This window comes from Diceros bicornis, chromosome 4 (genome assembly GCF_020826845.1).
Source record: "Diceros bicornis minor isolate mBicDic1 chromosome 4, mDicBic1.mat.cur, whole genome shotgun sequence".
Lineage (NCBI taxonomy): Eukaryota > Metazoa > Chordata > Mammalia > Perissodactyla > Rhinocerotidae > Diceros > Diceros bicornis.
The window spans coordinates 35,305,836-35,327,315 of NC_080743.1; the positions used below are offsets into that span (position 1 = coordinate 35,305,836).

Below are 21,480 nucleotides of genomic sequence, written 5' to 3' on the forward strand. Positions count from 1 at the left end.
CTTGGTAATCACCAAACAGTTCTCTCTGTCCATGTGTTAGTTAATCTTCCACCTGTGAGTGAAATCATGTGGTGTTTGTCTTTCTCTCTCTGGCTTATTTCACTTAACATAATACCCTCCAGGTCCATCCATATTGTTGCAAGTGGGGCAATTTTGTCTTCCTTTATGGCTGAGTAGTATTCCATTGTGTATATATACCACATCTTCTTTATCCATTCATCAGTCGATGGGCACTTGGGTTCCTTCCACTTCTTGGCTATGGTGAATAATGCTGCAATGAACATAAGGGTGCATAAGCCTCTTTGGATTGTTGATTTCAGGTTCGTTGGATAGATACCCAGTAGTGAGATAGCTGGATTATAAGTTATTTCTATTTTTAATTTTTTGAGGAACCCCCATACTATTTTCCATAGAGGCTGCACCAGTTTGCATTCCCACCAGCAGTGAATGAGGGTTCCTGTTTCTCCACAACCTCTCCAACATTTGCTATTTTTTGTCTTGGTGATTATAGCTGTTCTAATGGGTGTAAAGTGATATCTTATGTAGTTTTGATTTGCATTTTCCTGGTGATTAGTGATGTTGAACATCTTCTCATGTGCCTATTGGCCATCTGTACATCTTCCTTGGGAAAGTAGCTGTTCAGAACTCTAATTTTTTTTAACTTTCCTACTAACAAAACATTTTATAGGCACTACTAATATATTCGATAATACCACATGCATGTGTTTGTATAAAAAGATAAAGTAGCTGTGCCTTTGAAATGAATTATTTTTCTTCCCAGGGCCTTTATATTGTGTTCTTAACTTTGCCTTTAACTCTGCTTTCTCCCAAGAAAATATCTAGTTTCTTTTCTTTTACCGTCTTTTTACCTCAGTGGATCACTGCTTCCAAATTCAGTATTATGTTTCCTTATCTTCCCTTCCAACATCAACAGATATGCCACCTATTCACTAGTGAATCTTTTCTCTTGAGCTCAAAAGAACCAAACTCATTTCTTCTCTTTTTTATTTTTTAATGTTTTAAGTGGCTAAATAATTTTATTTATTTATTTTTTTGAGGTAACATTGGTTTATCTTCTCTTTTGTAAATTAATAAAATGAGTAATTATGACCAAGCAATTCCACTCCTAGGTATCCAACCAAGAGAAATGAAAACATACATCCACACAAAGACTAGTACTAGAATGATCATAACAGCATTGTTCATAATAGCCAAAAACTGGAAACAGCTCAAATGTCCTTCAACAGGTGGATGGATAAACAAAATGTGGTATATCCATTTAATGGAATATTATTCATCCTTAACAATGACTGATATAATGATATATGCTTTAACATGAATGAACCTCAAAAGTATTATGTAAAAGAAGCCAATATTAAGTAAAAGAAGTCAGATCCAAAAGGTCGCATATACGGGGCTGGCTTCATAGCGTAGTGGTTAAGTTCGGAGTGCTTTGCTTCAGTGGCCCGGGTTTATGGGTGCAGATCCTGGGCGTGGACCTACACCACTTGTCAGCCATCCTGTGGTGGCAACCCACATACAAATAGAGGAAGATTGGCACAGATGTTAGCTCAGGGCAAATCTTCCTCAGCCAAAAAAAAAAAAGGTCACACATTGCATAATTCCATTTATATGAAATGTCCAGAGAAGGCAAATCTAGAGAGACAAAAAACACATTAGTGATTGCCTGGGGCTAGGGGTAGGAATGGGGAATGATTGCAAAATGGCAAGAGAAAGTTGTTCGTGGTGATGGAAATTTCCTATTACCAGATTGCGGCAATGGTTGCATAACTCTGTAAATTTACTAAAAATCATTGAGTTGTACACTTGAAACAGGTGAACTTTATGGTATGCATACCTCAGTAAAGTTGTTAAAAAATGTGTTACATTATCTACATACAAAAGAATAATGTAACATATAGGTAAGTCACACATAATAACAAAAACCTTGAACCTGCCTCCCAACTTAAGAAATAGAACTTTTTCTATGCCGGTGAAGGCCACTGTCTGCTCCTCTTCTTAAACTTTCCTCTCCTCCTGAGATAATCATTATCCTGAATTTTGTGTTTACTGTTCCCTTAGTTCCTTTAGAATTTACTATATATATGGATCCCTAAAAATATATTATTTACTTTTGCTTGTTTTGAGTCTTATAAAAATGGTATTGAACTGTATGTATCTTTCTACAACTAGCTTTTATGACGATACTACTATTTATCCATTCACTGTTCACTGAACATTTGTGTTGTTTCCGGTTCTTTGCTATTACCATCAGTGCTGCTGTGAACATTCTTGATCATTTCTCCTGGTGCATGTGCAAGAGTTTCTTTAGGGTAGTGCTTTTCAGACTGTAATGAGCATTCATATCAACTGGAGATCTTATTAAAATGCAGATTCCAATTCAACAGATCTGGGTGGGGCTGAGATTCTGCATATTTAACAAGCTCTAGGTGATACAGATGCTATTGGTTAGCCAATTACATTTTGACTAGTAAGATAAGGATATATACTGTACTTAAAAATGGAATTGTTGATGAGCCAGCCATGATGGCCTAGTGGTTAATGTTTGGCACGCTCCACTTCAGTGGCCTGGGTTCAGTTCCTGGGTGTGGACCTACACCACTCGTCTGTCAGTAGCCATGCTGTGGTGGCGGCTCACATACAAAAAGAGGAAGACTGGCAACAGATGTTAGCTTAGGGCCAATCTTTCCCTGCAAAAAAAAAAAAAATGAAATTGTTGAGACATGGGTTATATTTATCTTTAATTTTACCCAAAATAATGATAGATTGTTTTCCAACATGATTGCACAAAATACACAGCAGCTGTTAAGGGAGTACCCATCATTCCTCATTTAATATTGTCACACTTAAACAGTTAATGTTCTCCCAATTTAGTAGTTAAAATGGTATTATTGTCTTCATTTGAATTTTTCTGATAATTAATAAGGTTGAACACATTTTCATATGTTTATTAACCATTCTTGAAATGACTGCTCATGCTTTTAGCCTATTTTTTTCCCTATTGTGTATGTACCTTTCTCTTGTTGGTCGTGTAGGAGTTCTTTATATATTCTAGACTCTAATGCTTTTTTTTTTCTTTGCTGAGGAGGATTCACCCTGAGCTAACATCCATTGCCAATCTTCCTCTTTTTGTATGTGAGCTGCTGCCACAGCATGGCCACTGACAAACACGTGGTATAGGTCCATGCCTGGGAACTGATTCCAGGCCGCTGAAGAAGAGTGCACTGAACTTAACCACTAGGCCACTGGGGCTGGCCCTCTAAAGCTTTTTTACTTGTATGTGTTGCTGATATCTTCTAGTTTCTGACTTGAATTTGCTTTTTTGAAAGTGTCTTTTGATGCATAGAGTTCTTCATTTTAATGTAGTTGAAAGTATCAATTTTTTTTATCATTAGTGTTTTTTGTGTCTTAAGAAATCTTCCCAATCCAAAGATCCTAAAGGTAGTCTGCTACATTTTCTTCACATTTACATCTTTTTTTTTCTTTCGTAATTTTAAAAATTGAGATATCATCACATACCATAAAATTTGCCCTTTTAAAGTGTACAATTCAGAGATTTTTAGTATATTCACAAAATTGTGCAACCATTACCACTATCTAATTCCAGAACATTTTCATCATCCCCAAAAAGAAATCCCATACCTATTAGCAATCACTTCCCATTCTGGAACTTCCCCAGCCCCCAAGCCCCTGACAACTACAAATCTGCTTTCTGTGTCTATAAATTTGCCTATTCTGGACATTTCATACAAATAGAATCAAACAATATGTGGTCTTTTATGACTGTCTTCTTTCACTTAGCATAATGTTCTCAAGGCTCAACTATATGACACATGTATCAGTATTTTATTCCTTTTTATGGCTGAATAATATTTCCTTGTATGGATATACCACATTTTTGTTTATCCACTCATCAGTTAATAGACATTTGTGTTGTTGCTACTTTTCAACTATTATGAATAATGCTGCTACAAACACTCATGTACAAGTTTTTGTGTGGACATAAGTTTTCATTTTTCTTGGGTACATATCTAGGAGTTGAATTGCTAGGTGGCATGATAACCCTATGTTTAACTTTTTGAGGAACTGCCAGACTGTTTTCAAAAGTGGCTGCACCATTTTACATTCCCTCTAGCAGTGTGTGAAAGTCCTGGTTTCTTCCTGTCCTCACCAACTCTTGTTATCGCCTGTCTTTTCTATTATAGCCATGCTAGTGGGTATGGAGTGATATTTCATTGTGGTTTCGATTTGCATTTCCCTAATGACTAATGATGTTGAGCATCTTTTCATGTGCTTATTGGCCATTTGTATGTCTTCTTTGGAGGTATGTCTATTCAAATCCTTCGCCCATTTTAAAATTGGGTTATCTGTCTTTTTATTTTTGTGTTGTAAGTGTTCTTTATATATTCTAGATACTTGACTCATCAGATACATGATTTACAAATATTTTCTCCCATTTTGTGGTTTGTTTTTTCACTTTCTTGATAGTAACCCTTTGAAGCACAAAAGTTTTTAATTTTAATTAAATCGAAGTCCAATTAATCTACTTTTTTCTTTTATTGTTTGTGCTTTTGGTGTCATGTCTCAGAAACCATTTATTAATCCAAGATCATAAAGATTTACATCTGTGTTTACTTCTAAGAGTTTTATAGTTTTAGCTATTATATTTAGGGTTTCGATCCATTTTGAGTTAATTTTTCTATATGGTGTGAGATATTTAAGTCTTTAAACCGTCTTGAAGTGGTTTTCGTGTATGGTATGAGATAGAAATCCAATTTCACTTTTTCCTAATGGTTAATCCATTGTTCCAGCACCGTAAACTGAAAAGTTACTCTTCTCCCACTGATCTGCCATCTCATCTGTCATAAAAATCTGTTTCCGGGCTCTAGTCTATTTGTCTATCACTGTGCCAATTTCACATTATCTTAATTACTTTAGCTTTATAGAAACATTGGATTTTGAAAAGACAAGTACTCTCCACCTCATTCTTTTTCAGTTATTCTTGCTCTTTTGTTCTTTCATATAAATTTTAGAATCAGCATGTCAGGCTCCTTAAAAAAGTCCTGGTGGGTATTTGATTGGAATTTCATTGAAACTATATTTTCATAATATATCTAAAGATTCTTTGGGGTTTTCCGTGTAGGTAGTCATATTATCTGTGAATAATGATGGTCTTGTTTTTGCCTGTCTAATCTTTTGTCTGTTTTCCTTTCTTATAGAATCTGGCTAGACTTCCATCATCTGTTGAAAAGAAGCCGTAATGGTGAGCATTCTTATCTTGTTACTGATTTTAAAAGGATGGTGCATAATGTTTTACTATTATTTACTTTATTAGGAATGAAATTTGCTGTAGGATTTTCCAGATGTCCTTAATCAGGTGAAGGGAGTTTATATTTATTCCTAGTTCTGTTTGATTTTGTTTTTGCATGAATAGATCTTGATTTTTTTCAAATGCTTTTTCATCTACTGATGTGATCTTAGGTTTTTGATACATAAACATAACATTTTCCTAGTGTTAAACTGATCTTCAATCCCAACTTGGTCATGATGTATAGTATTTTATAAACATCACTGGATTTACTTGATAATATTTTGATTGATACTGGTGCATCTGAATTTATAAAGTTGCCTTATAATTTTTCTTCTCCATGTCATCCTTGTCTGGTTTTGGGATCAAAGTCGTACTAACCTTATAAAAGGAACTGGGGTGGCTTACTTCTTTTTCATATTACCTGGGAGAGTTTATATGAATTATAATCTGTTCCCAGAAAATTTGGTACATCTTGCCAGTAGAATGCTCTGGACTGCCTTTCCCATCCCATCCCGCTATTAACTATTAGTTCAGTTAAATTTCTTTCATGGTCATAGTATAAATAGGGCTTTATAATACTTCCCCTCCTATTCCTTCCTTTTTATCATACATATTTTCAATTGTCTCATTTATATCATAAATTCTCTATTTTTTACAGTTTGTTTGAATCAAGATCCAGATAACCACCATTATTATTTATTTTTTTTCATGCAATCTACTTGTTGAAGACAATGGGTTTACTTCTTCTTGAGATATTTTTGGTAAGTTATATCTTTCAAGGAATTTGTCTGTGTCATCTAAGTTTTCAAATTAATTGGCAAAAAGTTGTTCATAGTCGTCTCCTGCTTTTTAAAAAATCTCTGTTGTGTCTATAGTTATGTGCTCTCTTTTCTAATATTGCTTATTTGTACTTTTTTTCCTTGATCAGTCTTATCAGAGGTTTGTCAATTTTATCAGTTCTTTTAAAGACCCAACTTTGTTTTGCAATTTATTTCTGCTTTTATCTTTACCAGCTCCTTTCTACTTATTTTAGATTTATTTTCTAGTTCTTTTCCTAACTTCTTAAGTCAATTTTCAGCCTTTCTTCCTAATAGTAATATTTAATGATAAAAATTTCATTTGAAGTACTAGCTTCATTGCATTCCTTAGATTTCGATATGCAGAACTTACATTTCTGTTCACCTTTAAGGACTTTTAAATTTTTCTATTAACATCTCTTCTTTTATTCCATGAATTATTTAGAAGTGTTTATAAATTTTCAAACATATGTGTTTTTTGGTTGTTATTTGGGTTGTCTTTTTTGGAATGAATTTCTAACATAATTGCATTTTGGTCAGAGAATGTCACCTCTGTGATACAAATTCTTTGGACGTTGTTTAGACTTGCTCTACAGCTTAGTCATCTTTTACAAGTGCTTCATGAGTTCTTAAGGAAAATATGTAATATATAATAATTGATTGAAGGCCAAAAATTGCCATTAGATGAAGCTTATTGGTTGTTTTGTTCAAATCCTCTTTTATCTTTCCTAAATTTTGATCTGTTTGATCTACCAATAATTGAGTCATCATAAAATTTCACAATGCGGTAGTGGATTTACCAGTTTCTTCTTGTGTTCTATCAATTTCTGACATATATTTTGAAGATATTTTATTAAATGCATAGGAGATTTTGAATAGTTATATTCTCCTAGTGAATTCAACCGTTTATTATTTTGTAGTGACTCTTTTTTTTGTCAATGATAATGCTTTTTTGTATTAAAGTCTATTTGTAATTAATATAGCTATACCAGCTTTCTTTTAGTTGGTGTTTATCTGGTGCATCTTTTCCATCTTTTTATTTTCAATTTTTCATGATCCTTAATGTTTTAGCTGCCTCTCTTATAAATGGCATATTTAAAAAAAAAAAAAAATCTCTGGGGGCCAGCATGGTGGCGCAGCAGTTAAGTGCGCGCACTCCACTTCGGAGGCCCGGGGTTCCCAGGTTCGGATCCCGGGCATGGACCTACACACCTCTTGTCAAGCCATGCTGTGGCTGGCGTCCCATATAAACTAGAGGAGGATGGGCATGGATGTTAGCCCATGGCCAATCTTCCTCAGCAAAAAAAGCAGAGGATTGGCATTGGATGTTAGCTCAGGGCTGATCTTCCTCACAAAAAAAAAAAAAAAATCTCTGACTTTCAACCAGAGAGGTTACTTTATTTACATTTCACTTTTATTAGTTATATATATGAACTTATTCCTACTTTCTTACTTTAGTGGTTTCTTTTCATCCTGTTTTTATATGCTGATTAAGGTGTTGGTTTTTTTTCTTTTTTTAAAATTAAAGTGTATTTTCTCCTTAGTCCATTTTTTCCTTCAGCTGGTTTAGAAGTTATACACACTGTTACTTTAGGGATTACCTTTGAAATTTTAGCTTGCATACTTATCTTAAAGTCTTAATTTGTCTTAACTCTACGCCCAAAGGAGACCTTAGAATTCTTTTAGTCATCCATCTCTTGACTCACATACTTCTGTTGTTTGGTGTTATTTTATGTAATGTTTGTTTAGATTCACCTACATGTTTACAATTTCTTTTTTCATCATTTCTTCTTACATCTCAGACTTTCCTTGAGATAATTTTTCTTTCTGAAGTACGTCCTTTAGAAAGTGTACAGAGATCTTAAACTCAGTTTCTGTGTATTTAGAAATTATTTTTTTTCACCCTCATTCTTGAAAGATAATTTTGTTGGGGACTCAATTCTATGTTGATGGTTATTTTCTGTCAGCATTCTGAAGCTATGATTCCACTGTCTTTTTTTACTTCCATTTTCCATTGAGGAATTTGTTGTATGCCTAACTGTTCTTTCTTTGCAGATAATTGAAAAAACCTAGGATCTAATCCACTGTACCACTTACTTGCTATGTCATCCTGGCACGTCACTTCAATTCCCTAGGCCTTGGTCTTTTATTGGCCAAATGGAGACAATAACACTAACCTCATAGCTTTGTTGTGAACATTAACGACAGAAAAGGTATATGAAATCACTATACAAATGCTTATTATTATTTACTCTTGCCTGGCTACTCTCTCCATCATATTACCAACTTGTTCACTTCCCCCTACCACTGGAAGTAGTTGGAATGAGGCAAATGGATCAGAGCCAGGATCTTATAGCCAAAGTGAGAAATGAAGAAGGCCAAGGATTCTTCCGAGAAGGTTAAGTTTCTGTATTAGGATCTAAAATGTCAGATAGTTAGGAGTAGAGCTTTTCTATTCCACCCCCACAGCCACTGCCTTGCTTCAACTTCTTATCATCTCTTGCCTGGATTATTGCATCACTGGCACTTTTCTCTTTGGGCCTCTTTCACATACTGCCAAAGCCATCATTCTAAAATACAAATATGATTACTTCCCTGATTAATATCTTATGGCAAGTCCCAGATATTGCGATGTCCCAGATTGGGTTAAGTATATAGTGTATGTGTTCCCAGAACATTCTCTGTCACAAAAGTGGTAGAACCTTAGGATTAGGAGACAATGGTGTTCACATCAGACCACTCAGTTTCATATCTCAGTTTTCTAGTTAACAACTGTGTGCCTTGTAGCAAAAACAGCTGTAAAACAGAGGTAAAAATACTACATACTTCAACAGGTTGTGAAAACATGCAGTGTATGGCATCTAAGTACTCAATAAATGTTGACTGCTATTGAAGTGGGGTACCTGAGGGTTACTGTAGATGTTCAATAAGAACATGATTGCCTTTTGACCTTGTTACGAATCTTGTCAATTTGCTGTTTTCTTGCTTAACTTGAGGGGTGACTTGGGTCTCAAGGATTTGTGAGTTTGTTTTGCAGAAGAAAGAGAATGCCTTCGAGGAGGTTGTGATCACCAGATGGCCAGCCCCCAGCAGCTGTTGCAGGTTGCCCAGGGGCTTATCAGGAGTGACCCTTTTGTTTCTCCTAAGCGCCTCCTGCCAAGCCCCTTAGCTCTATAAGACCCCCCTGCTTTTTGCTCTGGTTAAGGTGGAATTGAGCAAACCCATGCTCCTGCCTTGTCGTCTTACCAACTCAAATGGGGACTTTCTCCATCTCCAAGCACCCATGTCTCAGTGTTTGGCTTGCTGCGCACTGGGCACACGAACTTGAGATTTAGAGGTTCGGCATCATTATCATCATGATTTATCACATTCTAACTGATGTGCCCCCCTTAACTTCAGATAAGTACGTGTTAATTATTATTTTTATTATTATTGTGGATGACATTGTAATTGATTACTTCTCAGTGTCTCCAATATACCTCCAATAACTTCGGGGTAGAAACTGCCTTACTCTTCTTTGCTTACCTAGAGGCTTGCATAATATTTGGTACTCAATTATTACAGGAATTGAGCCACAAGCAGAAACAAGAAGCTGACTGTGGTTTCTGCCCTGGTCTGACATGAATTATGTGAGCTGCACTGTTCACTGGAGTCAGGAGCTCGCACTCACCCTCTGCCACGACGGAATAACTTTGGCTTTTTACAGCATTGTATTACTGATTCTGATTCTGCCCTTTCCCACCCATTCCCAAATGAATCGCGTCTCACAAGACAAAAAGAGATGATAATATTGTAAACACACCCCAGCTAGGAAGGAGAGGCTCACGGGTATCAATGCACCAGGGCACACACATCTCGAGGGGCAGGCTGCAGAGAAGGCAAACCCGACCAGGGAGAAGGTGGTCAGTGCACTGCAGGGGCTGGACCTTCCTTACATCTTCAACTCTAAGAGTCTCCAGCTCTAAGTACAGCAGGATCCTCAAGAAAACAGAGATAAACACGGGTGTCTGCACAAGCCTGCGAGACAACTGGAGGACCCGACTGAGTTGAAACGGAGGCTTCCTGCAATCTGCCGGTTTTCCTGTATTCAGGGCACGAGTCTTCGAAGCACTTACTGCCTACCGTGCTCGGGGGCACCGCCCTGCCGCCACCTCATTTCTGAAGGAGCTTCCGGTTTACGGGAATTTTCTCGGCGCTGCCTCTTTAAGCACGGCGCGACGCGCACGCGCACTGGCTGCTGGGCGGTGCAAACCCCGGTTCTGGGAGCGGAGGGTCGGGGTTCACTTTGCTGGATCCGGTTGTCGGGCAGTCGCGGCTTCTTCCGCCGTTCCGCGAGGACCGCGGTTGCGGAGCTGCGGCGCGGGGCCCAGCGTCTCCTCTTCCTCCCGCTCGGGCGGCAGCTGGGTCGCTGCGGGCCGGGCCCCAGGGCGCCCCCCATGGCGGGGCAGCGGGTGGAGGTCGACGGCGGGATCATGGAGGGGGTGAGTGCGGAGCCGGGGGCGGAGCGGGTTGCGGCTGCCGCCCGGGCTGGCGAGGAGAGCTTTCACGTCTGATGGTCTTCTCTCTGTTCTCTCCGCACCCGCGCCCCTGGCAGGGCGGCCAGATCCTGAGGGTCTCTACGGCCCTAAGCTGTCTCCTCGGCCTCCCCTTGCGGGTGCAGAAGATCCGGGCCGGCCGCAGCACGCCTGGCCTGCGGTAAATCGGGGCGCTGGGGAGCTGGGCCGCGGGACTGCAGGAGGGGGCTGGGGTGGGCGCCGCCCCGGCGGATGGTGGGGGCGGGGCGGCCGTCAGACTGGGGGCTGGGGGCTGAGGGTTAGGGGGAGGGGGTGGGTGGGCCGCGGGGCTGGGGCATCGGGAGCCTGGGCAGTGATGCTGAGAAGATCCCCGCCCCAGGGAAGCCGGGCTGCAGGATCCTGGGGAACGGTGCTTCGGCCTGGGTTGTGCGGTTTTGGAAGCTTAAAGGACAAATTTAGAAAATAGGAACGTGTTTTCCCTATTTGGCTGGAGTTGTCTCGTGTCCTAATGAGTTATCTTTTAAAATGTTTCCCCACTTCATCGAGCCTTCCAAGTACCTGGAGAGCTCGTAGCAGCGGGCAAGATAGATAGGGCAGAACAGCCCATACGGACGGCCAGAGGAAACTGCACTTGTAAACCAGGGCGTGCGTTCTCTGCTGCGGCACGTTGTAGAATCATAGAACAGGAAAGGCCCCTGAGGTGTGTTACTCCAGCTTTCATTCAGACCTCTAGGAAGCTGTGAATACAGCCAGAATTATCGGTTGTGGAGAGGGAAGACCTTGACACTTGACCTTGTTTCTTTGTCTGGGAAGGTGGGCATGCCACTAGATAAGTTTCAGGTAATATGCACCAGTTAGAAGAGGACCCAGGTTGAAGCCAAACTGATTCCTTTGTATGTATTTTGTGTACAATCTCTTAGTCTTTTATCCACAATCCATTTTGAAATTATTAAAAGGCAATTATTGATATGTGTGTTCATTAATTCCCTTTGTCACCGCAGTTGTTTGCAGCAGTCCATTTCACCAATAGGGAAGTCCAGTTCATTAAGGCTGTGTTAGGTACTTTACGAGTTTGCTAGGGCTGCCATAACAAAATACCACAGACTGGGTGGCCTAAACAGCAGAAATTTATTTTTTCACAGTTCTGGAGGCTGAAAGTCCCAGATCAAGGTGCTGGCAGGGTTGGTTTCCTCTGAGTGCCATAAGGGAAGATTCTGTTCCAGGCCTCTCTCCCTGGCTTAGAGATGGCCACCCTCTTGCTGGTCTCTTCACATGGTCATCCCTCTGTGCATGCGTGCCCCTGGCGTCTCTCTCTGTATGTCCTGCTTTCCTCTTTTTATAAGGACACCAGTGAGAATGGATTAGGGCTCACCCTAACTGCCTCTTTTTGACGTAATTACCTTTTTAAAGGCCCTGTCTCCAAGTACAGTCACATTCTGAGGTACTGGGGGTTAGGGCTTCAACATATGAATTTTGGGGGAATGCATTTCAGCCCATAACAGGTACCATAGATTATTCATTGAGTGCCAGTGAGAGTAGTAGTTTTATTAGTTTTCCTCTTTTGCACATTTCTGATTTGCAAAAATATATCAGTGTATGTGTTTATAGCTAAAATAACTGGTCTAGAAGGAACCCTTAAAATGATGCCTACTAGCAAGTGGTCTTGGTGCATAAAAACCCAAAAGGAAGCCCTAACACTGAAGATAGGGCATTTATTGTGGTTAGATCTTGCTGTTTTCTCGCCATTGCAGTTTTATAAATGTGTCATAAAATGTGGGGATATAGGCAGTCTGAATGCACACGTTTTGATGCAGTATTATGACCTGAAGGCCTCAACATTTATCTGGACTGGAAATGGTTCGAGATTTGTGTGATGGACAACTGGAGGGGGCAGAAATCGGCTCAACAGAAATCATATTTACGCCCGAGAAGATCAAAGGTGGGATCCACACAGCAGATACCAAGACAGCAGGGTACGTGTCCCTTACATTCCATGTAAGCATGGGCTTTGGAGTTAGACCTGGATTCAGATGCAGGGACTGCCACTTAGTGGACAAGTTGCTTAACCTCTTGGAGCTTTAGTTTCCTCACTTTTCAAATGGAGATAAAACACTTACATTTCAGGGTTAGAAACTATGTGAAGATTCAGGTACCTAAATGCTTATTAATTGTAGCTATTAGTATATCTAGAGTTTTCTCATGTGTATAGTATAGCATATTCTATATTTTTTAGAAATTGAATATCTGAAAATGACTAAATTTTCTCACTCTGTAGTAATAGTAGTCTGCATTGTAGCATATTTAGTTCTTGGCTTACAGCCAATTAGGAACCATATTCTGCTACTTTTAGTCTGGGTATTTTTGTTGTCTCTTATGCAACCCTACTTAGAAATTTTTAGATATGATCTTTGTTTTCTTTTCCCTTTAGAAAATAGATATTTAACAATTAAATTGAGCCTTTAACCTTTTCCAAGAATCTCTCCTTTTATTGCCAAAACATGGAGAGCAGTTTTTGTGTTTTGTGTGTTATTTGGCTGAGTGCTATTGTAAGCAGCATCCTTTTACCAAAATCCTACCTATTTACTAGGAAATTTGATAAAATAAGAAATAGTACTGTAAATCTGATGCCAGTTTGTTTCAGAAATGACTGTTTTAATAGATTAAGATTTTTTAGTTTAAGAAAATGATTGGTGATCATTGAGATTTGATGTATGATGTGAATAGACCTCTATGAAAAGGGACCTGCTGCTAGGCCTAAGGTGAGGTTTGCCAACTGAGAACTTTCTGAAAGATATTAAAGAATTTTGAAGTATCTTTATAGTCAGCATATTATTTTGGGGATTCTCCTGTACAAAAAGGGGAAAAACATTATAGTTAACCAACTTTCTAAAAATTAACTAAAACAGAATCATAGAATTTTGAAGCTGCAAGAGGGAAAGTAGAAACCGTGTATTCCAACCCTTCCTCCATTTTGTGAATGAGAGAATGGAGACCCTCTGGTGTAAAGTGGTTTACCCGAGGTCATAGAGTCAAGGTCAGAACTAGGATTAGAATCTAGGCCTTCTGCCTTCCAATCCAGTAGAATTTATGGGAAATGAATTTAAAATTGATAATCTAGCTGCATTCAGGAGACTAAAACAAGCTTATTCCTAGTAAGAAAACATGTCTTACGTATTCAAATTCTAACATTATTATTCCTAATTGTGATTACAGTACCATGTGTTTTCTCAAGAGTCGGCCTTTGTCTTTGCAGTTCCTTACTCTCCTAAAATTAAGGTTTTCTTTACTATTCTTAGAGTGTGATTTTATTGGGTGGAAAAGAAGCACTTTAGATGTTGGGTTCCTCAGAGGGAATAACCAATGAAAAATTCAGTAGTTATAAACCTATGGTTTATAGTAAATGAAACATTTCCAAATCTTTTTCACTTGCTTCTAGGCTCAATTCCTTGAGAACAGGGATTATATTGCATACATTTTCTCTTAAAATGCCTAACACATCACACAGTCAATACATATTTGCTGAATTAATGAAATGCATTATCAGTTGTAGAGACTGTCTAGTTCAGTACACTTGCATCATTGCTATAAGAAAATTACGTAAAGATCTATCTTTTGGTATGTAGAAGCTATGTCAAACTGCCTTTCAAACTGCAATCTACATATAAGTGTGATTGCTTTCCTTGACTTTGGAGAAGAAGGGAGACAACAGCTCATTTAGAAAATGTGACCAAGTGTTTCCTTTTATAAAATACTTCATATGCTATAATTATTTCTCATATTATTTGACTATAAGGACCAAACAGAGGTGAATTATAGCAAGGATTATTTCCTTAAAACTTTTTTCTGTGTAAAATGTTCAGCTATCAGTCTATGTAAAATATTATTCTGTTAATATCACGAACTCCATGATGGTAGGAACTATGTCTTAATTTGATATTTGGAACAGTGCCTTGTGCATGATAGAGACTCAGAGATAATTATTTAAATAGTTCTAGACCTTGACTGTTTTGAATGCATTTTCATAAACTGCTACTTTGAAGAATCCTTTTATGAAAACGTTGTAAAGATGGTTTTATTAAAAATTTTTCTTGTACTTCTTTGTAATATAAAGTGCTAGAACTTACCTAAGATCACACAACTAACGTGTTTAGTATTAGATTCAAACCTAGATTTTCTTATCATTTAAGGCTGATTCCTTCTACTGTGAAATACTGTCTTTCTTTAAGATTTGAGGTTTTATCATTCAGTTACTAAAGTGTTTTTTGATTTTAAACTTGAGGACATGTACTACCTGCCTTCCCAGTTTCTGTGATTCAGTTAATGGTGACGTGTAGTAATATTGCTTTCTTGAGACTGAAAAGAAAACGCAGCTAAGCCCGTTCTGCCTTCTCCTTAGGAGTGTGTGCCTCTTGATGCAAGTCTCAATGCCCTGTGTTCTGTTTGCTGCTTCTCCATCAGAACTTCGTTTGAAAGGTGGAACTAATGCTGAAATGGCACCGCAGATTGATTACACAGAGATGGTAAGGACTTTTGTTGTTGACAAACTAAGATGATCTCATATATATAGTCTTCTGAACCTCCATTCTTTGTTTAAATATATCCTGAGTGTTTTTGTGTACATACCTGTTTATTTCTTCATGGTGTCTGGTTCTGCTGTGAGAGAGGTTAAGGGATTATACTTACTTTAGATTTTTTTTTATATCTTAGAAGTATTCATAGTGAATTCTTTAAAAACATCGTGTCATTATTATGTAAATTATATTACTTATTACATAAATCAGTTATTTTATAAATACAGGAATTATGATTTGGAAGAAAAAACTCAAAACAAGAGTTAAATACTATGTTGGACAAGAGTTGGTGAGGATGTAGAGAAGTTGGAACCCTTGCACACTGTTGGTGGGAATGCAAAATGGTGTAGCCACTATGGAAAACAGTATGAAGATTCCTCAAAAAATTAAAAATAAAACTACCATATAATCCAGCAATCCAACTTCTGGGTATTTACCCAAAAAGAGTTGAAATCAGGATCTCAAAGAGATATTAGCATTCCCATGTTCCTTGCAGCACTATTCATAATAGCCAAGATGTGGAATCAACCTAAATGTCCATGGATGGATGAATGGATAAAGAAAATGTGGTATATACATCCAATGGAATATTATTTGGTCATGAAAAGGAAAGAAATTCTAGAATTTGTGACAACATGGATGAACCTTGAGGACATTATGCTAAGTGAAATAAGCCAGTCACATAAAGACAAATACTAGCCTGATTCCACTTATATGAGATATCTAAAGTAGTCAAATTCATAGAATCAAAGAGTGAAATGTTGGTTGGGGAAAGGGGGAGATGGGGAGTAATGAATGGGCATAAAGTTTCATTATGATGAATAAACTCTAGAGACCTGCTGTATAACATTGTACCTATAGTCAACAATAATGCATTGTACACTTAAAAAATTGTTAAGAGGGTAGATCTCATGTTAAATGTTTTTACCAGAATAAAATAAATTTTTGTGTGTGTGTGTGTGGGGAAGATTAGCCCTGAGCTAACAGCTGCTGCCAATCCTCCTCTTTGCTAAGGAAGGTTGGCCCTGGGCTAACATCCATGCCCATCTTCCTCTACTTTACATGGATCGCTGTTACAGCATGGATTGACAGGCAGTGCATCATCTGCACCAGGGGTCCAAACCTGCGAACCCCCGGCCGCGGAAGCAGAGCATGTGCACTTAACCGCTACACCGCTGGGCCGGCCCCTACAATAAAATTTTAAAAAAGAATTAAATACTGTATTTTGACTAAATTTTTAAAGTGATAAAACTCAATATTGACATGCTCATAAAATGAGTGGGAGAGAAAAGTGGTATCATCCTTTTTTTCCTCCATGTTTATTGAGGTGTAGTTAGTTATAGTAAAATTTCCCCCTTTCTAGTGTACAGTTCTGTGATTTTTGACATATGGTTGTGAACCAGCCACCACAATCAAGGTATAGAATTACTTTAAAAAATCCCCACATACCTGTTTGTAGTCAGTCCCACCCCCCACCCCCTGGCAACCACTGATCTGTTTTCTGTCATAGTTTTGCCTTTTTTTCAGAGTATCATATAAAGGAATAATATTGTATGTAGCCTTTTGAGTCTGTTTTTTCCATTTACCGTAATACATTTGAGATTCATCCATTTTGCTTGTATCAACAGTAAAAGCTAAGTAGTGTTCTATTATATGGATGCATCAGTTTGTTTATCCATTCATCTGTTGAAGGACATTTGGAATGTTTCCGATTTTGGGCAATTATAAATAAAGTCACTATAAACACTTATGGTTTAAACTGTTTTTTTGTGTGAACATAAGTTTTCATGTCTCTGGGGTAAGTACCTAGGAGAGGTTGTAATAGTAAATGTATGTCTGACCTTATGAGAAACTGCCAAATTGTTTTGGCATCAAAAGTGGCTGCATTGGTTTGCATTTTTGCCAGCACTGTATGAGAGTTTCAGCTATTCTACTTCAAGTAATATCAGCACTTGATATTCTCAGATTTTAATTAAAATTTTTAATTTTTTAATTTAATTAAAATTAAATTTAAATTAAATTTCATTAAAAATTTTAATGGATGACATAATCTTTTTAAATTCAGTTTCATAGGATGTATATTGAAAGGTAAAGTGCATCTCTCTTCACCTAGTAATTCCACTTCAAGAAAATGACCCTAATTAAATATTACAAAGTACAGCAAAAGATAAATGTTATAAGGATTTGAGCAGAGCATTATATACTGTAATTATCATTATATAATGTAAATAGTTATATAATAATGAAAACTTGGAGAGTGGTTAAGTAAGTTATGCTAGAATGCCATGCAGTCATTCAAATATTGTTTAGGAAGAATTTTATGATTTTGGGAAAATGCTTTTGTTTATATTGTTGAAAGGAAAAAATAAGGATAAAACATTGTATATGCAGTGAGATTTCAACTGTATAAAAAAATTGAGAAGGCAGAATGGAATGCTGTTCGCCAATACCCCCTAATATCTTATAGTGCATTATATTGAGAAGGCTAGGAAATATTGGCCTCTGGAGTAAAATAATCACTGGCATCAAGTACCCTGAGTTCTGATAATTTTTTTCATTAGATAGACTTGCACATCTCTGATTAAAGATTAAACTTTTAATTTTAGCTACATGTCAGTTACTTTATTTGAAAAATAGAACTAGCTTACAATTTTTATATCACTTTGTCTGTGGTGCCTCATTACTAGCTCAGTGCAAAGCACTTTTCTTTAATAAATAGACTTGTTGAATCAGTGATTATTGGTGGTTAAAGTAACAATAAACTGATTTTTCAGGTTTTCAAGCCAATTGTTGAAAAATTTGGTTTCAAATTTAATTGTGACATTAAAATGAGGTAAGTTACTTATTTCTAGCCCTTTGATCCCTGCTTGTGCTAAAAATAGTGGAAAAGCTAGACCTTAGAGAACTGTCATTCTGGAACCAACTTAATACATTACATTGCTTTTAGTAAATAATTGAACTTTGTGGCATAAAAACAATAAGCAGGAGGGGCGTGGGGGCTTGAAAGCAGCTACGTATGATATTTGCTTGTTTCTTGGGAGAAATATTTTCAAGAGAATTGCTACACTGAGGCATCTTCATATCTAGTGTTAGCCAAGCTCAGCACAGACTGAATGCTCACTGTGTGCAGACAACTGGACTGGGCACTGCAGGGTGGTAAAAGGGATTCTGTTCCACAACGCAATCAGAGTTATTTTCCTAAGAAATACGTCGGACATTCAGGTTATTTCTCTTTAAAGCTTACCTTCTGCCACATTTTTTGGTGTGGATTTAAGTGCTTTGCAGTCTTGTTCCAATTTACCTTACCTTCATTCTCCCTCCACTGCTTTCAACATACCATATATTCTAACTGCTTGCCGTTCCTTAAACATACTTTGTGCCTTCAGACTTTCATGTCTTTGTTCATGTTTTTCCTCCTCTGGTCTCCTAAAAATTGGAAATCCTATATTTTTTCAGAATGAAACTTGTAATTTCCGTGTGAATTGTCCATGAGTGTGCCTCGGTTGGAATTCAAATGTGCACCTCTGTTGTAGTCCTCCTTACATCCTGACTTGTGTTCTAGTAGATTGTATGTGGAGCCATCTCCCTACCAGATGGTGAGCTCCTTGTGGCTAGAACTGTCTTTCTTATCTGTGTGTTCTCAGCATCTTCTATAGAATACGTGACTGATTATCTGAGTTAAAATTTTATTAGTGTTCAGCTACTTAAATATTCATCATATATTCATTGAGCACCTATTATGTGCCAGACATTGTTTTAGGCACTGTATATAGCAGGAAGTAGACAAAGGTCCTGCCATTAAGGAGCTTGTATTCTAAAATAGCACTGTGCTTTGAGGGAAATGTTCACCATCTGTCCAATATGACAGTGACTCAATAGTTATGTAGCCACATATAACTATTGAGCACTTGAAATGTGGCTAGTGTGACTGAGGAGCTGAGTTTTAAATTTTATTAAATTTCAATAGTCACATGTAGTTTGAGGCTACCGTATTGGACAGCGCAGGTGTAAAACGTTATTTGGAAATTTCAAACATACTTATATGGTTGGATATCATTCATATTTTATTGTAAATGTTGAGTTTTATTTTTGTCATGTGATCAGTTTATGTGAGTGTTTGTCATATTTTTCATAGGGGCTACTACCCAAAAGGGGGTGGTGAAGTGATTGTCCGAATGTCACCAGTTAAACAGTTGAACCCCATAAATTTAACTGACCGTGGCTCTGTGACTAAGATATATGGAAGAGCTTTTGTTGCTGGTGTTTTGCCATTTAAAGTAAGTTATCTAGGTATTCTTAGAAGTGTATGTATGTCTTGATAAATATTATGTAAAATTTGAAATTATTGAAAGAACTTAATTTTTTAATAAATCTTTTCATTAAAAATTTTTCTTAAAATCCTGTGCTCTCTACTCTTGAAAATCAGGTTTTCATTTAATGCATGTAGAGGTTATTAATTATTTTATATGTCTTTGAAGGCTTGAAGACAATTGTCAGAATAATCACTAATTTATTTTATTCTATTTTCTGTCTTCCCAAAATAGGTAGCAAAAGATATGGCGGCGGCAGCTGTAAGATGCATCAGAAAGGAGATTAGGGATCTGTATGTTAACATCCAGCCTGTTCAGGAACCTAAGGACCAAGCTTTTGGCAATGGAAATGGAATAATGTGAGACGGTATACTTTTTTCTAGACATTGGTTGAGAGCCCTGAAATAAATATCCTACTTAAATTAAAGATTTGTAATTTTTTTGGTCTAAATTTGTAGTTTTAAGGAGACATTTTTAAGGCCATTCCTACCTAAAACAATAGTATGATGAATTAAGATGATTATTTTATTCTGAATTTTTTTCTGAGGATAGTTTGCCTTTTATTACATTATAAGAGCGCTTTTGTTTATGTGGTGAACTTAAATGTTTAAGCTAATCAGAATTAGCCTTCAAAGCTGATCTGAAGAGCAATGTCTCTAGTTGCTTTTCTATACCTCAAATGTGAAGTCAGTTACAAGTAAATATTAGGTATGACAAAGATCTATTTAGAAAGGAAATATAACATTATATTAATCTAATTAGGAGTTATTGATTTAAGTGTTATAAAATTACTTTGATGTTTTTGAATTATAAGAGTATCTTTGTGGATATTTAAATTTTAAAGTCCCTTTTTCAGAGTTTCTATTTAAGGGTTTAAAGTAAATGCACACTCTGCATATGATAATACTGTCTAAAAACTATAAAACAGAACCAAACATCTCTGTAGAAAGACCTTTTTATTTAAGATAATCATAAAGTATTTGGTGGTACAGTATGCCTGTGAAATGGTACCGTTTATTGCTGATGACATAACTTCTATGAGGGCCATTGCTTACCTGTGAGTGGATTAGAATCGAGCATGACTTGTCAGAAGTGCTGAAGGATACTAATGCCCTGATGGAGACGGAGAATGCTAATCATGCCGCTCTCTGTATGAAGAATTTCACTTTTGTCATATACTAGCCAGATCTAATTCTGCGTATTTAACAGTCGCTGTTCTCCTGGGTTGTATTTGCATGTAATTTTAGAATATTTACAGCATAGGTAATAATACTTTTTTTTCTTATATAGCATTATTGCCGAGACATCCACTGGCTGTTTGTTTGCCGGATCATCGCTTGGTAAACGAGGTATAGATACATAAAAGGGGTCCACTGTTCCCACTGCTAGTGTAAAATTCTTTAATTATCTGTCAGGGTTAGAATGTTATAGAATGAGGGATGCCAACTTTAAAAAGATATGGTTAACTGATTCTGTTTTAGGGTCAATTAAATTTTCAGTCTTTCCCCTAATGTTATACTTTGAAAAATTTCAAACTTATAGAAAAGTTGAATAACTAGTGAACATCCATAGACTGTTCTCCTAGAGTCACCAGTAGTGAGCATTAGCTACAAGTTGTGCGTGTTTCTGAACCATCTCAATGTAAGTTGCGGGTACCATGTCTCACCCCTGAATTCTGCAGCATGTATGTCAAAAGAATAATATCTGCATAATCACAATACCGTTTTTACACCCAAAGAATTTGTCTGTTATGTTCAGACATAACCAGTTTCCTCTAAAATACTCTAAAATATTCTTTAGAGCAATGTGGTGTTTTTTTTTTTTTTTTTTAGCACATACAGCATTTGGTTATCATGTCTCTTTAGTTTCCTTTTTACTGCAAAATAGTATTGTCACCTTTTTTTCCTTTCCCGATATTGACATTTTGAAAAATCCAGGCCATTTTCTCATAGGATT

At 37.1% G+C, this 21,480-nt stretch overlaps 2 protein-coding genes across 5 annotated transcripts in view; one reads left to right on the forward strand and one right to left on the reverse strand.

Annotated features, from left to right (window-relative positions):
• On the reverse strand, nucleotides 1-10,682 carry LOC131404206 (uncharacterized). 3 transcript variants are annotated; one of them, XR_009219743.1, is made up of 3 exons: nucleotides 9,956-10,389; nucleotides 2,516-2,711; nucleotides 1-271 (listed from the first exon to the last, which is right to left on the reverse strand). XR_009219743.1 is itself a non-coding variant. In XM_058538636.1 (2 exons), exons 1-2 carry the CDS (start codon nucleotides 10,601-10,603, stop codon nucleotides 9-11), a joined length of 615 nt encoding a protein of 204 aa, XP_058394619.1. In that variant the 5' UTR covers nucleotides 10,604-10,682; the 3' UTR covers nucleotides 1-8. The 3 variants fall into 3 exon arrangements, 1 of the variants encoding a protein (XP_058394619.1); XR_009219744.1 differs by lacking the exon at nucleotides 2,516-2,711; XM_058538636.1 differs by lacking the exon at nucleotides 2,516-2,711 and having other exon boundaries at nucleotides 10,252-10,682.
• RTCA (RNA 3'-terminal phosphate cyclase) overlaps nucleotides 10,535-21,480 on the forward strand; it is a 20,837-nt gene continuing 9,891 nt past the window's right edge. The window contains exons 1-8 of one of the 2 annotated variants that reach the window (XM_058538634.1): nucleotides 10,535-10,610; nucleotides 10,724-10,824; nucleotides 12,473-12,616; nucleotides 15,040-15,163; nucleotides 17,989-18,047; nucleotides 19,350-19,491; nucleotides 19,759-19,883; nucleotides 20,815-20,873. In XM_058538634.1, coding sequence (XP_058394617.1) covers nucleotides 10,566-10,610; nucleotides 10,724-10,824; nucleotides 12,473-12,616; nucleotides 15,040-15,163; nucleotides 17,989-18,047; nucleotides 19,350-19,491; nucleotides 19,759-19,883; nucleotides 20,815-20,873 — 799 coding nt within the window. In that variant the 5' untranslated portion in view covers nucleotides 10,535-10,565. Of the gene's footprint in view, nucleotides 10,611-10,723; nucleotides 10,825-12,457; nucleotides 12,617-15,039; nucleotides 15,164-17,988; nucleotides 18,048-19,349; nucleotides 19,492-19,758; nucleotides 19,884-20,814; nucleotides 20,874-21,480 lie in introns of those variants that run through there. The other variant, XM_058538635.1, reaches the window with a different exon arrangement.

Excerpts from the sequence above, each read along its gene's own strand:
- LOC131404206 (XM_058538636.1), bottom strand. The coding sequence starts at position 10,603 with ATGATCCCGCCGTCGACCTCCACCCGCTGCCCCGCCATGGGGGGCGCC. Across the intron at positions 272-10,251 it reads GGGCGGTGCCCCCGAGCACG|CATTATTCACCATAGCCAAG; the intron begins GTAGGCAGTAAG and ends TGTTCATTGCAG.